Genomic DNA, 18,239 nt, shown 5'->3' with positions numbered 1-18,239 from the left:
ACTGGCTCCATCCGGCCACCACCACTCGCTCCATCCGGTCCACCACTCACTCCATCCGTCCACCACTTGCTCATCGTCCACCACTCGCCACTCGCCCATCCGGCTCCACCACCGCCCATTCGTCCCCACCACTCCCATCCGGCCCATCACCGCTCTATCCGGCCACCACTCACCCATCCGGCCCACCACCACTCCATCCGCTCCACCACCACCCATCCGCCCACCACCGCCCATCCGGCCCACCACCAAACTCCATCCGCCCACCACCGCCACTACCCATCGCCCACCACCGCTCCATTCGCCCACCACTCGCCCATCCGGCCATCACTCGCTCCATCCGCCCACCACCGCCCATCCGCCCACCACCGCCCATCCGTCCACCACTTCGCCCATCCGCCCACCACCGCTCCATCCGCCCACCACTCGCCCATCCGCCCACCACTGCCCATCGCCACCACTAAACCACCGCTCCATCCGCCCACCACTACGCTCCATTCGTCCACCACTCACCCATCTGTCCATCACTACGCTCTATCCGGCCCACCACTGTCCATCCATCCACCACTCACCCATCCGCTCCCACCACTCCCCATCAAAATCCATCACCGCTCCATCCGTCCATCACTCGCTCCATCCGTCCACCACTCACTCCATCCGTCCACCACTCACTCCATCCGTCCATCACTCGCTCCATCCGTCCATCTGTCCATCATGCCATCAGCATGCATACGCTGATCAACAGGTAAGCCAGGTAACAAGGGCTGAGAAGGACCTGGGTGTGACTCCTAGTCCTCCACCAAGTAGAAATAAATGAATACTCAGCAGGGCAGGCAGAATACAGTTTATATATCCTGCAATTTACCTCTTTATCCCCAAGGGTCTCAAGCAGTAACAATAATATTGTTTTGAAGTGTTCATCCCAAACACTGAACGATTCTTCCTGGGTCAGCTTCATGAGCTCATACAGGGCAATTTTCCTTTCTTCTATGCGTTCATTATGGTTAGATAGCTCCTTCAACAACTCTGCAACTAGGTCAGAATGGTCCAAGGAGAGATCTGTCAAAAGGATAAAATATGAATTTTGTAATTGTATTGGACGACTCTGAGGTATGGAGACGATGACTTTAGAACACAAAGTGGCACAATTATCATTGGTTGCAAGAACAAACATTAATTTTCAGTTGCCATCCCCGAATCAGCAATGTGCTTTACACATTTTCAACTACAAAAACACTTGAGAGGACAGAGCAAGGACCCAGGAGTACCCGTCCCCAGACCTCAGTGAGAGAGTCACTCCTACGGCCCCTCTCCACCCTTCTGCATTGTCCCCCTAATGCTGCTGAGTGAGCACTTCCCCAGGAGGCTGTGTCTGCACACTCCACTTCCAGTGACTTAAGTGGTTACAGCTTGATCACTGTCAGCTTCTCCAGCAATCTTTCAACCGTGGGCTGAGCCATTCATTGACTGCCTCTGAAGCAATTAGTTTAGGAGTCAAAACTGTTGATAATCTAATCCTATCATTCCTTCCATGGGTCAGAATGCTTCAGCGGACAGCAATTATCAATTAGAGCTAGTAGGTTTGCTTTTTAAATTTTAGAAAAGAGTCAAAATAAAGGTTTTATTTTTAACTCGTCGTCCATCCATCCATCCATCCATCCATCCATCCATCCATCCATCCATCCATCCATCCATCCATCCATCCAAGACAGGGTTTCACTAAGTAGTTCTGGCTGTCCTGGATCTCATTACAGAAAACAGAGTGGCCTTGAACTCAAGAAATCCACCTGCCTCAGCCTCATGACTGGTGGAATTACAGGCACATACTACCCTACTATCCTACCTGACCAATATAATTTTCTTTATGTTTCAGAGTCACATTGAGACCAATTGTTATGAAAGAGGGGCTGGGTTTTAGTTACAATTTTTATCTATGGGTATGTGTATGTGTGTGTGTCCATCTCTGAGTGTGTACGTACGCCAGCTGTGTGCAAATGCATTCAGGGGACAGAAGATGGCATCAGATTCCCTAGAGCTGGGGCTGCAGGTAATGGTGAGCTATCTGATGTAGGTGCGAGGAACCAAGCTTGGGTCCTTAGCAAGAGCAGTCGGTGAGTGTTCTTCACAGCTGAACCGTGTCTCCAGTCTTGGCAAAGCATTTTGATTTGTCTTTTCTATTTTATAAATACTTAGAGCCAAAAATCTTCATAGGCATGCATAATTATGCTTAGTTTATGTCTTTACAAAAAAGTGTTATTTAGTGTGTGTGTGTGTGTGTATGTGTGTATGTGTATATGTGTGCGTGTGTGTGTACGCACATGTGAACACGTCATACATAGCATGTATGGCCCTGAGAGGGAGAATTTCAAATTTATCATAGAAGGTCACATAGCACTGGAACTCTGATTTTTCTTCCTTAAAATGTTATTTCATGTGTCTGAAGGTTTGACTGAGCGTGTGCAAGTGTATCATATGCATGCTTGAAAGGACAGAAGAGCGAGCGTACCAGAGCCCTGGAATTGTAGTTCTGAATGGTTATGAACTACCAAGTGAGTGCTAGGAACTGAATTCAAGTCCTCTGCAAGAGTAGCTCCCCAGCCCAGGACTGGAGTAAAAAGCCTGTGCTGAAGAGACGGCTTAGGGAGAGCACTGGCACCTCACGACTGTCTAGACCCCAGCTACAGGGGATCTGGCACCCACCCTCACAAATCTACCTCTGTATCAGAAGGAGACACTCGGGATAGTCTGTGCTTTCATGGTTCCTGTCTCCTGGCTGTGCCTTACTGCTTACTGTGATCGGAGGAGGAGAGTGTACAATGACAACTATTCTTTTCCAGAGGTGACAAGGAACATTTACTTAAGAGAATAATAACCATCCAACCAGCTATGCAGATTAGTAACCATTAGACCTTGAGACTGAAGCCAGTTTCAGTAGTATAAATAAACACCCACAAGTGAGGTGAATATATTGCCAATTTGAGGAGATTTAGAATCATGATGGAAACATACACTTGGGGCCAGAGAAGTTTAGATGAAAAGGAAGATCCACTCTGAATATGGGAGCACCATCCACAGGCCAGAGCTCCACAGTGACAAAAAGGAGAAGGTGAGGCAAGCATCGAGATTCACGGGTGTCCTGACCATGGACCATGTGAGCCGCTGCCTCCTGCTCCCTCTACCATGCCTCTGTGGTTGTGATGGTTCTGATCTGAAACTGTAAGCCTCCTTAAGGAGAGGTTGTTAAACATTTTGTCTCAGTAACAAGTTACGAAGACCCATTCCCCAAGTCCGGATACTTTAAAGAGTTACAATAAAAGAGCAAAGAGATCCACTTGTTTCACTAAACCAGTCCTCCAAATGCACTGTAACCCCTGACGTACCGTCAGGAAACTGGTCGGCATCATCATCAAACATGGCTTCCTTGAGGGCGGACTTGTTGAAGGGACTGATGCTGTCTGAGTAGTTATATGGGTTATAGTCACGGGAGCGCGGAGAGGAGTGGAGTGGCACTGAGTGCAGCAAAGCTGCTTTATTATCAAGAGCTGGCTGGCTGGAGTCAGGGGCATCGCCTCCTGCTCTTGGATCTGACATCCCAGGACCACTGCATACCTAATGGAAGGAAGAGGAGGACAGAGAAAGTTAGTTATCTCATTACTAATACCTCCTTCATACTCTAAGAAGATGTTTCTTGGCAGCTGGAGAGATGACTTAGAAGTTTCCTGTTCTTCTAGAGCGCCTGAGTTCAATTCCCAGCCCCTGAACTAAGTGATATAACTACCCAGAACCCTAGTTTCAGGAGACTCAATGCCTTCTATAGGAACCCACATAGTGAATACATTCCCACACATACACATGAATAAAGTAAAGCTAATCTTAAAAACAGGACTAACAAATGATGTTTCTCTAATGTTCAAGAGGCTATTTAAGAATGGTAATAACAAGGGCTGGAGAGATGGCTCAGTGGTTAACAGCACTGACTGCTCTTCCAGAGGTCCTGAGTTCAATTCCCAGGAACCACGGGTGGCTCTGATGGTCTCTTCTGGTGTGCAGGTTTATATTAAGACAGAGCACTCATACATTAAGAAAAATTACAGAAAAAAATAAAAATAGAACAAAGGTAACCACAGGACTGGAGAAGTGGCTCAGTGGACGAGAGCGTGCGCTGCTCTTGCAGAGGACCCAAGCGCGGTTTGCTATCGTCACGTGGTAGCTCACAGCCACCTGATGCTAGGTTCAGGGGATCAGATGCCTCTTCTGGCCTCCATGGGCACCAAGAATGCATGCACATGGTGCACGTGCATGCAGGGCAAACACTCATACATATAAACAAACAAACTTTATTAAAGAAGAAAATTAAGGCCATAGAGAAATGGCTTAATGGTTAAGAGCTCAGGCTAGAAGACCTGGGTTCAGTTCCCAGCACCTACACGGTGACTCACAACTGTCTGTAACTCCTGGTCCAGGGAGACCTGACACCCACTTCTGGCTTCTACAAGTACACAGGCTTTTAAGGAAAGTTAAAAAAACAAGCAAAGGTAACAATACTTTAAAAAGAAATTAGTGGCAACCAGCACGGTTACAACATATATATTCAAACATATTATAAAAATATATAACACAATGTATATTCAAAATGAGAAAGTTTGAAGAAACCATAGCTGAGAGGCAAGAAAACCATCACAGTGTTGCTTGCAGTGATGTTATCCTTGCCAGTGGTTCAACCAAGTAACAGACATTAGCACCCGCTTCTCCATGCCAGCGAAGACACAGAGGCCTTCACTATGGAAGCACAATTGACGCTGTGTCTCCATGCTATGGGGGAAGAGGTCCAGTGAGGATCCAATAGTGACTGTGACCAATGACTCACTGCGATAACCATTTAATGTGAAGATGTGTAGACAGAGGGATACACTGTAGGACACACTGTGACACTACAGTTCCTTGACATTTTCCATACTTGTTTGTGTGCGTGTTTTATTTCGGAGGGGGCGCTGCAAGAGCAAAGGGCAGATATAAGGGAACAGGGAGATGAGAAGGACTGGGGTGCATGATGTGAAACCAACAAAGAATCAATAAAACATTTTTTTCCAAATTGCCACTCTATACTACCTTTGAATAATGAACTACTTTAGTAGCAACTTTCAGGTTTTATTTCTATGCCCTTTTCTTCCCAAAGGACAAGGTTTAATGGGAAATATAACTTTTAGGAGGATGCTAATTGGGCTGGAGAGATGGCTCAGAGGTTAAGAGTACTGTCTGCTCTTCCAGAGGAAGAGTTCAATTCCCAGCAACCACATGGTGGCTCACAACCATCTGTAATGGGATCTGGTGCCCTCTTCTGGCCTGCAGGCAGACATGCAGGTGGAACATCATATACATAATAAATAAATCTTAAAAAAAAAAAAAAAAACCGAAAAACAAAAAAAGAGGATGCTAATAGAGTTGAGATTCATCAACACCCTTGTCCAAACACCAATATTAATACAAATACTAACATCCAAAGTATTATCACCAGAGACACAATCCTCGGCATCAACGGAATGACTGCACGCCACGCTGGCAGCTGGGAACTGTCCCCACATCCTCCATCCTTTATGTAGTCTGTGTGCACCCAGTATAAGCCAAGCATTGCTCTTGGCGCTACTGGAGGCACCACCTTGGTTATATAATATTTTCAAAGAAGTAATAACATTCTTTACTACTGCTGTAGCAAATCCATGCAGGTCTAGGACAGGGAACCTCAGACGTGGGTGGTAAGACTTTCTGACAACCATTTTATGGTCCAGGGAAAATGAAGTGAAAGAAAAGGCAGGTGGGGAATCCTTTCGAGCCGCACAGCCCTTCCTGTGCTGAAATACTGCAGCTTGTGGATACTGAGCAACAGGATATGTGCTCAACAGGAATGAAGGGATGGCTTAAGGAAAAAGGCAGAAGGAAAACTTACCTACTAATGTACCGAAGCAAAGGAAACCAGTTAAATAACAAAGAGTATCACATGTCAGATAAGTAGGTTATAACATTCTGTTTGGACCACATAAACTGATGGTGCAGACTGCTATTACTACAATTAATATGGGGAAAACATAAACTTCTACCATGAGACTCGTGTGGTTAAGAAGCATAATCTAGTAGGCTCAGGGTTCAGGCCAATGATTAACTCATATGCTGCGACTGCCTTCCACTTCTGTCTTTTTTTTTTTTCCCCCCTACTTATTTTTTTCCAAGCTAATACTTTTGATTATTTGGGAGTTTCACACTCACTTCCTAGTTCTCCCAGGTCTACTCCCCTACCTTCTAATCGCTTCCAAGAAAAAAGAATGAAACTAAAAAGTCCATTTTGTATTGCCCATCTACTCCACGGATCAAGGTCAAAGTCCCAGTGGCCAGCTCCTTAAAGAAAACTGAGTCCTGTGTCTGTCTGTCACCCTGCAGCCGAGGGCCGTATTGATGTCTGTGGTCTGTACTCCTTCTTTTTTAATGCCCCAATTACAGTAGCTTTCTTCTAAATCTTCAACCACATAAGCTGGTTCCTAGCTGCCTCTACATTGGCTATTAGTTCACAGAACTCTCCTCATTTGACAGAGGCCTCCACTCCCTGGCACCAGAGTGTAAACTACACTTGACTTTCCTCTCTGGCACATTCTAAACCAAAACTCCACAGTAAACATCTTTAGTTAGGAATCTAAAAAGAACTCTAGGGCACAGCTCTCTTACAGATCTAACATCTAAAACTCACTAGTGTGTGGGTGGCTGATACTCAGGAAATACTTGGAGAGAGACTAGCTTCTAAAAAATTCTGCATGAACACACCAGAAAGCAAAGTTTAAAATAAACCAACAACTACGCACACACGTGTGCACGCACGCACACGCACACACACACCCTGCCACCCCACTCCAAAGTAGCTTACAATGTAGGCGTGTTCACGAGATGTGGCATGTTAGGCATGAAGGTAACAGACGGTAAGGACATGCAAACACTCACTGTGTCACCATCCTCTTTCTTAGGGTCCCTCTTCAGTGGCTCACTCATGTCTTCCTGGCTTCTGAAGCTGAAATTCTGGATTGCCTCAGTGACACCTCTAAGGGAGCTGTAAATGTCTTCAGAATTCATGTTCTCTGTGTCGTAATCAAATGCACTGTGAAGAAGATAGCATTAATTTGTACTTTCTTTATTATTTGATTTGATTTTTATACGTATGTGTATGAGTGTTTTGCCAGCATTTATGTATATATACCATGTGTGTGTAGAGTCCTTGGAGGTCAGAAGACGGCATCAGATCCCCTGAAGTAGAATTAAGAGATGGCCGTGAGCTGTCACGTGGGTGCTGGGACCCAACCCCAGGCTCTCTGTCAGCAAGTGCTCTCAACCAAAGAGCATCTCTCCAGTTCCTATTTAGTTTTTAGAGTTTCACACTGTAGCCCAGGCTAGTCTTGAACACACTGCAATCCTCCTTCAAAGTGCTGGAATCAGAGATGTAAGCTACCACATTTGGCTACTAATTTTCAGTTATACTCTTAGAATACAAACGAGCGGATGTGGTGGTGCACTCCTCTAATGCCAGCCCTGGGGAAGTAGAAGGAGGGGGGCCAGGGGTTCAGGAATACTCCAGTATACAGGCAGGTTGAAGGCAGCCCAGCTAAACTTGACCCTGCTGAAAGAACTACATTTGAGGATATTGTATAGGATATTTATAAAGATAAAAACTATTTTTGACATAAGAATTAACTCTATAACTCAAAGCCAGGCCTCAAACTCAAGAGTCTCTTTCCTTGCCTCCAAAGTTCTAAAGTTATAGGCAAATATCACTGTAGCCAGCTAACACTGTATTTTTTTATTCTTAAAGTCTTTTGGGGGACAGATAGATAAGGTTGCTCTGTGTAGCCCTGGCTCTCCTGGAACTATGCATACCATGCTAACCTTGAAGTCAAGAGATTCTCCTACTTCTGCCTCCTGATTGCTGAAAAGCATGGAACACCATGTCTGGTCTTAAAATTACATTGTGTGTGTGTGTGTGTGTGTGTGTGTGTGTGTGTGTGTGTGTGTGTGTGTGTGTGTGTGAAACAACTTTTGGAAATTGAAACTTTCCTTCCAACCATGTGGATCACGATGACTCAGGTCATTAGAAACTTTGCAGCATGAACTTTTACCTACTGAGCTGTCTTGCCAATACAGCTTACAGTTTTAAATAATTTTATAAATGTTTTTATAATGTGGATGTTATACACGTTTCAGTATGCATAAATGAAGTTTTACTGGAGCACAGCCATGACTGTGTATGCTGGGACTATCTGGGACTGTTGTGGTAGTCTAAGAGCGGAACTGAACGAAGGTCACAGACTACTTAGATTAAAAGCCTAAAATCCTTGCCACGTGGCCCTTTACAGGAAGCCCTTGTGGTTAACGAGCAGCAACAGCACTAGTTGAAGAAGAAACAAATGGAGTTTGTCAATGAGTACCAGTGTTCTTAACACTCAGGGATTCGGGGCAGAGGATTTACAGCCACCCTCTGACACATGGCCAGCTGGAGGCCAGCAGGAGAGGTCACAGGTTCTGGGATCACTGGGAGCAGCCCTCGGTAGAAAAAGGAACTAGCTGTACCTCACTTACTTACAGATGCCACTTCTGCTTGTCGAGAACAAAAGATAAAGGAGGTCAGAGGAAGCTCTGTGGACTTTACATGGTGACCTAGGGATTGAACTCAGGTAGCCATGCTCTTTAAAAAAGAGCATTTATTTCCTATGTCATTAAAATGGACCAGGCAGGGAACATACATGAACACTGACCATAATGTGATGAATTCTATGATCAAATTCTAAATTTAACTAAGGCTAGCATTACTCAGCAAAACTGTCACAAATGTATTAACCCAAAGGTACATTTTAGTTTCTTAAACTCTGATTTAATACCCTGTAATTTTAATGGATAGTCTGATGAAGGAAGCCACGATGTATGATCAGTAACAAAACTCCGGCTAGTAATTGTAATAGATGTTGTAAGACTCATTTTACAAAAGGCTACCAAAAGGGTCACGGTGGCTACTGACTAACGTAATGAATCAAGAATTTACTCTAGGGCTAGCAAGGTGGCCTACTGGGTGAGGATGCCTGTCTGCTGAGCAAGCCTGGACACCTGAGCTGGATCCCTGGAACCCACAGTGGAAGGAGGAGGAGAGCTCCCGCAGGCTGTCTCTTGACCTCCACATGCATCTTTTGCCCCATGTGCACCTGCACTCACATACCCAATTCAAAAAAAAGGAGACTTTAATCTCAATATATCCATATTTGAGCTATGTATGTGAAAATTTTACCTTTTTTTATTTTTGTATTAAGCAGCAATATCTCAGTCACATTTTTTCTGAGAAGCATATATAATGTCACAATGTATTCATGATATATTTAATTCTTCTCACTATTCTCTTTATGCTTTGTCTAACTAAGTTCAAGTCCCTCCGACTTTTCAGCAGTCATCAGTGTGCTATCTAATACCATAACTGATACTCGCCATCCATACTGAGTGGGGTAATGAAAAGAAGACAATACCTTTCATCCTATATATCACCATTTAGGTTTTTTTTTTTTTTGTTTTTTTTTTTTTTTTTTTTTTTCTTTTTTTTCGAGCTGGGGACCCGAACCAGGGCCTTGCACTTCCTAGGCAAGCGCTCTACCACTGAGCTAAATCCCCAACCCCATATATCACCATTTAAAGGGTGAGATTTCACATACACTTACAGTTGTTAGAATCAGTTCATTTCAAGTCAGATGAAAGTCTGAGATTATAGTTACTCTGTCTTTCTAAGAATAGAGATTGGACAGTCATCTCACCTTGGAGATAACGTATTCTGTGACGTGTTGGTAGGAGAAGTAAGAGGACTGGACCAGTTGGCTGGTGACCGAGGTGTTGGTCTCGTCAAAGGACTCCCCATGGAACTCTGAGGGTGGGAGTAAAAAGAGCATCAACCCAGGGAAATGCAACTACAAGGTCGTCAGGAAGGGGCAGAGTCATGAGAGAGAACACTATGAAAGTACCGTCTTTGTACGCAGCTTTCTAAACCTCTGTGCACTTATGTCTGGTTTCTGGGAGAAAATGTGTCTTCATTTAGAAACCTACCTCCTCAGTCTTCTCCCTCATCTCCTTACTCACCCCCCCCACTCTGCCCCGTCCCAGCCTCATGTACCCCTGACTGGCCTTGGACTTCTGATCCTCCTGCCTCCACCTGGCAAGTGCGAGGTTACGGAGGTAGTACATCACCATACCCATTTGTTTTTAACCCAATTTTGTCTCTCAAATATTAATATCTTTTCTCTCAAGGATTTATACTAGCTTTTATTTTATTTTTGGAGGCAGCAACTCATTATGTAGCCCTAGCTGGCCCAGAACTCAATATACAGATCAGGCTGGCTGCAAACTCACAAAGACGTGTCTGCCTCTATAAATTTAAAAAAAGATTGATAATTCAGTTCCTTTTGAGTCTCTTTTTAAAATGATTTTCCCAAAGACACTGAAGAAGTAAAATCTGTTCATGTTATTAATATGTGTTTTTCCTTCAATTAACTGCCTCTCTGCTTAGGAAGTGCCTCTCTCTGACTCACAAGACATCACTCTCAGACACTCAGTGCAGAGGCTGCTGCTCTGTTGGCAGCAAAGGAAAAAAGGGCACACTCGAAACTGCTCAGAACTGCTGCTCTGAGGACAGAGGTGAGGGTAAGAGGAAGATGGCACGCTTACAACAGTGAGGCAGGAACAGAGGGCTTCCGGCTGGGTAACTGCTGGAGTAAACTGAGTAAGCAGTGCAGAGCTGGGTCCGGGCTCTACGGCAGTGATGGTAGGGCTGTTCCCCATCTCTAGCCCTCGAAGGATACCCTGCATATATCCACATTTCTAATATGGGTAATTCTAACAGACTAAGTAAAGAGAGCTTCTGAGGAAGCCCTCACCTCTTTCAGGAGGGGGAACCCAGGTTATTTGGAAGACAAGGAGTTAACTGCATCTAGGAGCCAGGAGGAACAGAGTTCAACAGAGTTAGCAACTGAGATCCCTGCAAGGTCAGACAACATCTGAGAAGTAACAGCTGGAAGACCAAGGTCATTAACAAATCTGAGGTTAGAAATGGACAGAGGGCTTCAACCATGTTTTACTGGGTGGGCAGAACATAAACTGTGCATCAGCATCTTTCTGGCTGGGCTGGGAGGACACACAAATACCATGTGGGTGCTTCATTATCTTGGTCTACAATACGTCAGAGAATTAACTAATCTCATAGCAATTACTCCAACCCAGACTTGTCCATTCTCTGCCAAAGCTCTATAAAAACTCTAGACAAGAAATTTGATGCCTCTTTTCCTCTCTTGGAAACCTTTCTATCTCTGAGGAGCTTCTGAAATGTCTCTGTAACTCTTTACTAAAGCTTGTTCCAGAATACGCATGCATCTGGAATCCCATCTGGATGAGACCACCAACCTGGAGTCACTGTCTTGAGTCAGTAACCATCGGAGTCCAGCATTTTACACCTTTGAGTCATGTATAACTGGGTTTTGAAATGTCTTGCCATATTTAAAAATCCTGCATCCCTTTCAACCCTGAACTCATCCTTTTAAGCTTGCCATCAAGTTCACCTGCATTCATTCACTCTCCTTTGTTATCAAAGGCCCCTCCTTTAAAACTCTCATTCAATGTTAGCCATTTTATGTAAATCACACATACATCTACATAGTTCACTTCCTCAAAACCAAGTCCTGCATACTGACACCCAGAGACCAACGAGCCTGTAACTCTTTGGTATGATTCTGTTCAACCTTACTTGTTGGCTTGAGATGAGTCACCCTGGCTGGTGCTCAAACAAGAAGTGGTCCTAGAGTTCTAGCACACTCTAAGGCTGCCGGTGCCCTGGACACACACTGCTCACATGTGTCTCTCCTTCCAACCGCCCACTGCTCACTTCTATCCCAGAGTACACAAATTATAAAAAAGCACCATAGGTTCAAGAAAATCTATTTTTCCCGAGGCAATATTTAATCCTGCTCAGAAACGGTTGCCATATGCAGATGTAAAAATCACATAGTAAAATCAAGTTAACTTCATGCAAAGCAAAGCAACCATTGTTAAATCAGCCATAACAGCAGACAAAGCCAACAAAACAAGTAAGGATACCTGAGTGCCATTGCCAGTGTTTCGAAGGTGATTGTGAAGAAGTTTAGTAGCACCATCCTGGAAAGTTTTTGGTAAAGCTCCTAGTAACATTGTAAACTCTGGGGTATTGAGTTCAAACAAAGAAATCAGCACCGACTGTGCTGCCTACAAAGGAACAAAGGGGTAAAAAAGTAAATGAGCTGCATGCTGGCTCTCCAGGGCTTCCGTTTCTCCTCCTCGACAGCACAAGCTTCCACCCTCTCTCCCACGGAGCAAGAAATGTGATGGTCAAGCCTTGACTTTCATAACTTCTTTCTCTTTGAGAGGATAAAAACTACCTTTTATTTTCTAAAGTTAGGAAGGGACTCTGAGGGTAACGACAAACATTGCAGGGTTATTCCATACACTACTGTTACAACATACACTACTGTTTTATGTTTCCCTATAAATGATCATAAAGGACAAAACTTAAACTTTCTCAATATGTGAAAAAGACATGGGCAGCAGACAACACAGGGGTAAGGGCAGGAATGGGAAGAGGGGGAATTAACAAAACCCAAGCACACGTGACAATGCCATATGGAAACATGCTACTTTGTATGATAATTAAAAATAAGGGTAGCATAAGAAGGAAAAAACAACAACAAAAAAAGCCAACCAACCAACCAACAAAACAAAACAGAGCATGACTGTACTAGGGAGTCCTGAAGGCCGTTGAGTCTGCGACCCTCCCACCTCTGCTTTAGGTGTTAGGATTACAGGTGCACACCACCAGGCCTGGCTCTTAGGATTCTTTAACTAGCAAGACCTAGTCTTTTCTTAAGTAGCTAATCTAAAAAGTCTACAGTTAATCTCAAGATAAGGTTAGTCAGGTGTTCTGTAACATCTGAAGTCAAATCAGATAATTTAGTGGCTGAGATGATGCTCAACCACAGGACCACGTCCAGTGCACACACCTTGTTCTGGGCCGTTTCTGACGCCATCTATGAAACACTCTGCACTCTGCATTTAGAGTCTGACTATATAACAGGAGAGTAGCTAAAGCATGCTGTATGCAGATAACGCAACACTACTCAGCACGCTCCTGGAATGGATGTCTGGGCACCAAGTGCAGGCAGAGCCTGCAGATGCCAGACATTGTCTGATCCCCAGGAACGAGGATTACAGCCATTTGTGAGCTGCCATGTGGGTCTTTGACAAGAGCAGCAAGGACTCTTCGGTGCTGGAACATCTCACCAGTCCTGCTGCTTCCTTGTTATTGTTGGAGATAGGGTCTTTGTATAGAGCCCTGGCTGTCCTGGAACTCACTATGTACATCAGGCTGGCCTTGAATCCATAGAAAACTGCCCACCTCTGCCTCCTGAGGGCTGGATTAAAGGTATGCGCCTCTGTGTGCAATCTCTGTTTTCTATATTCTCAGCTACAAATTTCTGTTTGCTTCAGGTTTGCTTTACTCTTGTTGACTCACTGTCATTGATGGTTGATTAGATAACTGATTTATTACCAGTGCTGGATTAGTTGCTGTCACAAAGTATCTGACAAAAGCAACTTAAGAACAGAAGGGTTTATTTTGGCTCACAACTGACAGTTAAGTGGGAGCACAAGGTGGCTGGTCACGCAGCAGCGTCAGGGTGCAGTTTTCTTTGCTGTTTTTTTCCTTTGAGAAAAGGTCTCACTTTGTAGTACTGGCTGGATGGAAACACACTAGGTAGACCACCTCCATCTTCTGCGTTAAGGTGTGTGCCAGTCTCGCTTCTATCTCATTCACACGATCATTGCATGTATGAGTGAGTGTTTTGTTTGCATACACATCTATGCACCCTGAGTTCTGTTCACGATGCAGCTTCTGCTGTATCTCTTAGTTTTATTATGCCATGCCTTCACTTTTATTTACTTTAGTGTGCTTTCTGTTCTGTTTTGTGGTATATACATGTGTGTGTCTATGTGTGCAGCTGTGCATGCATCTGTACGTGTACTAAAGTGTGTCCACATGTGAGACCAAAGGTCAGGGTAGCCTTCAACTCAGAGATCCGCCTGCTTCAGCCTCTCAGTGCTGGGATTAAAGGTGTGCACCACCGTCCCCAACTCCCCTTTAGTTTCTGAGATCTGTCACTGAACTAGGAGTTCAATGACTAGGAAAGATTAGCTGGCCAGTGAACCCTAGCAGTTTTCTTGTATCTGCCACCTTCCCAGCACCCAGATTACAGGCATGTGCTACCATGCCTGATTTTTTGATAATGTAGGTGCTAGGAATATAAACTCAGTTCTTACATACTTTATCAATGGAGTCATTTTCCTAGCACAAACAAGTTATATATTTTTGAGTCAACAGAAAATACTAGCCATAAGCCCTTGGCAGAAATGTTAAAAATATTCATATACCAACAATATTAACATATACCAAACAAGACATGTTTAAAAGCTCAGTCAAGCTAGGCATGATGTGGCAGAATTCTTGGTACCTGGGAGGTTGAGGCAGGAAGACCAGGACTTCAAGGTCATCTGCTAGAGTGAGTTCCAGGCTAGCCCAGGTTATATAAGACTGTCTTAAAACACCATAACTCGAGGAAATGAAAATCAAGATAGACAGTTAACTCTAAGATAGAACTAGAGCACATGAAAAGCAATGCAGACTTTAAGAAAGCAAAAGCAGACTGCACAGCAGCAAGTACGGATGGTTGTGTCGAAGGGACAGCTGGAAAGGGTGTGAACGAGGCACAGGGAAGGCCAGGTTCTCACTGATGATGAATGATAAACACAACGCTTGTGTCTAAGAAAAGATCAATGAGGGGTTGGGGATTTAGCTCAGTGGTAGAGCGCTTGCCTAGGAAGCGCAAGGCCCTGGGTTCGGTCCCCAGCTCCGAAAAAAAGAACCAAAAAAAAAAAAAGAAAAGATCAATGAAAAAAGACCTAAAATTATCTCTCCATCCCACTCAAACAAACCTTTCGAACATCAGAGCTTTTGGGCTCTGTCGTCCAAGTGATGACCCGAGACACTGCCAGGCGAGTTTCACTGGAATTTATAAAATCTCCTGGGTCCATCTGCTTTGCCAGAGTTTCTATGTACCTAAGGATAGCCACCTTCACCTGTTGAGGAAAGCACAATCAAAGAGGGCAGTGAGATGGACACGAGGCACTGGGTGACGCATCAGAAATAATTGCCATTAGTAACAAAAAACCCCCAAGGAATGGTGCAGTTACTTACCACCTTACATGGCAAAGTGAGGAGTCCTGTTTTCATGAGCATTAGAACTTTTAGCACTCCATTTCCATAGTATGAACTACTAAAGATTTCCTCAACAAACTAGCAAACATCTCCTTGAGCCTGCTGTCGGATGGCTAGTCCTACATAGTCATTTCTTTTTGGGGAAATAGTCGCTGTGTGAGACAATAAGGTATGGAAAGACGAGCCTGGGATCGCAGTGGGTAACATAACTATTTTTTAGATTTAAGGCGAGGCCTCTAGCCCTCAAATGCACTGTGTAGCTGAGGCTGGCCTTGGACTTCTCTCTTCTGCTGACTCTACCTCCCGAGTGCAGTTTATAAGGTCCGGGTAATCAAAATACCAATCCAATTCTTCAAAGAGTTAGACAGAACAATTTGCAAATTCATCTGGAATAACAAAAAACCCAGGATAGCTAAAACTATCCTCAACAATAAAAGGACTTCAGAGGAATCACTATCCCTGAACTCAAGCAGTATTACAGAGCAATAGTGATAAAAACTGCATGGTATTGGTACAGAGACAGACAGATAGACCAATGGAATAGAATTGAAGACCCAGAAATGAACCCACACACCTATGGGCACTTGATTTTTGACAAAGGAGCCAAATCCATCCAATGGAAAAAAGATAGCATTTTCAGCAAATGGTGCTGGTTCAACTGGAGGTCAACATGTAGAAGAATGCAGATCGATCCATGCTTATCACCCTGTACAAAGCTTAAGTCCAAGTGGATCAAGGACCTCCACATCAAACCAGACACACTCAAACTAATAGAAGAAAAACTAGGGAAGCATCTGGAACACATGGGCACTGGAAAAAATTTCCTGAACAAAACACCAATGGCTTATGCTCTAAGATCAAGAATCGACAAATGGGATCTCATAAAACTGCAAAGCTTCTGTAAGGCAAAGGACACTGTGGTTAGGACAAAACGGCAACCAACAGATTGGGAAAAGATCTTTACCAATCCTACAACAGATAGAGGCCTTATATCCAAAATATACAAAGAACTCAAGAAGTTAGACCGCAGGGAGACAAATAACCCTATTAAAAAATGGGGTTCAGAGCTAAACAAAGAATTCACAGCTGAGGAATGCCGAATGGCTGAGAAACACCTAAAGAAATGTTCAACATCTTTAGTCATCAGGGAAATGCAAATCAAAACAACCTGAGATTTCACCTCACACCAGTGAGAATGGCTAAGATCAAAAACTCAGGTGACAGCAAATGCTGGCGAGGATCTTGGAGAAAGAGGAACACTCCTCCATTGTTGGTGGGATTGCAGACTGGTACAACCATTCTGGAAATCAGTCTGGAGGTTCCTCAGAAAATTGGACATTGAACTGCCTAAGGATCCAGCTATACCTCTCTTGGGCATATACCCAAAAGATGCCCCAACATATAAAAAAGACACGTGCTCCACTATGTTCATCGCAGCCTTATTTATAATAGCCAGAAGCTGGAAAGAACCCAGATGCCCTTCAACAGAGGAATGGATACAGAAAATGTGGTACATCTACACAATGGAATATTACTCAGCTATCAAAAACAACGACTTTATGAAATTAAGAGGCAAATGGTTGGAACTGGAAAATATCATCCTGAGGAGCTAACCCAATCACAGAAAGACATACATGGTATGCACTCATTGATAAGTGGCTATTAGCCCAAATGCTTGAATTACCCTAGATGCCTAGAACAAATGAAACTCAAGACGGATGATCAAAATGTGAAGGCTTCCTCCTTCTTTAAAAGGGGAACAAGAATACCCTTGGCAGGGAAGAGAGAGGCAAAGATTAAAACAGAGACTGAAGGAACACCCATTCAGAGCCTGCCCCACATGTGGCCCATACATATACAGCCAACCAATTAGACAAGATGGATGAAGCAAAGAAGTGCAGGCCGATAGGAGCCGGATGTAGCTCGCTCCTGAGAGACACAGCCAGAATACAGCAAATACAGAGGCGAATGCCAGCAGCAAACCACTGAACTGAGAATAGGACCCCCGTTGAAGGAATCAGAGAAAGAACTGGAAGAGCTTGAAGGGGCTCGAGAACCCATATGTACAACAATGCCAAGCAACCAGAGCTTCCAGGGACTAAGCCAATACCTAAAGACTATACATGGACTGACCCTGGACTCTGACCTCATAGGTAGCAATGAATATCCTAGTAAGAGCACCAGTGGAAGGGGAAGCCCTGGGTCCTGCTAAGACTGAACCCCAGTGAACTAGACTGTTGGGGGAGGGTGGCAATGGGGGAGGGTTGGGAGGGAACACCCATAAGGAAGGGGAGGGGTAGGGGATGTTTGCCCGGAAACCGAAAGGGAATAACACTGAAATGTATATAAGAAATACTCAATAAAAAAAAAAAAAATATATATATATATATATATATATATATATATATATATATATATAATTTGAAAAAAAAAAAAATAAGGTGCGGGTATAGAACCCAGCACCTGGTGCAGTCTAGCCAGGCACCAGCTGGGCTACATCCCCGGCTCCCCCAACTCACTCCCTTATGTAAAGTGCATGAAAGGTAGCTGAAGGGCTGGAAATGGGCCTGTTTCTGAGGCATACATGCTTCTTTCTAGGCTCAGCCATTTTTAATTCTTCTAGTAAGCAATTATTAATGATAGTTCTCTCAAGGTCGGGGTTGTTTATTTAACTTTTTTTTTTTTTTAAGACAGTTCCTTTGTGTCCTAGAACTTATTCTGCAGACTAAGCTGGACTTGAACTCAGATGTCCTCCTGCCTCTGCGTCCCGAGTGCTGCGATTGTCTTTATGGATTATTTTTATGTGTATGAGCACTTGCCTCCATGTATGCACACCATACGTATACCTGGTGCCCATGCAGACCAGAAGATGATCAGATCCCTTGAA

General features: G+C 44.1%; 1 protein-coding gene across 27 annotated transcripts in view; it reads right to left on the bottom strand.

The window, feature by feature from the left end:
• The window catches only part of Clasp2 (cytoplasmic linker associated protein 2), a 182,605-nt gene that overhangs the window by 12,845 nt on the left and 151,521 nt on the right, over positions 1–18,239 (bottom strand). For all 27 annotated transcript variants that reach the window (XM_032910953.1, XM_032910954.1, XM_032910955.1 and 24 more), the window contains 6 exons: positions 15,070–15,213; positions 12,148–12,291; positions 9,822–9,928; positions 6,982–7,135; positions 3,378–3,606; positions 863–1,056 (listed from right to left, as the gene is read on the bottom strand). In XM_032910953.1, coding sequence (XP_032766844.1) covers positions 863–1,056; positions 3,378–3,606; positions 6,982–7,135; positions 9,822–9,928; positions 12,148–12,291; positions 15,070–15,213 — 972 coding nt within the window. The remainder of the gene's footprint in view (positions 1–862; positions 1,057–3,377; positions 3,607–6,981; positions 7,136–9,821; positions 9,929–12,147; positions 12,292–15,069; positions 15,214–18,239) is intronic.

Source organism: Rattus rattus, chromosome 8 (assembly GCF_011064425.1).
Source record: "Rattus rattus isolate New Zealand chromosome 8, Rrattus_CSIRO_v1, whole genome shotgun sequence".
Classification (NCBI taxonomy): Eukaryota; Metazoa; Chordata; class Mammalia; order Rodentia; family Muridae; genus Rattus; species Rattus rattus.
Note: the sequence above shows the minus strand (reverse complement) of the source record. Positions and strands in the feature narration are given on the sequence as shown.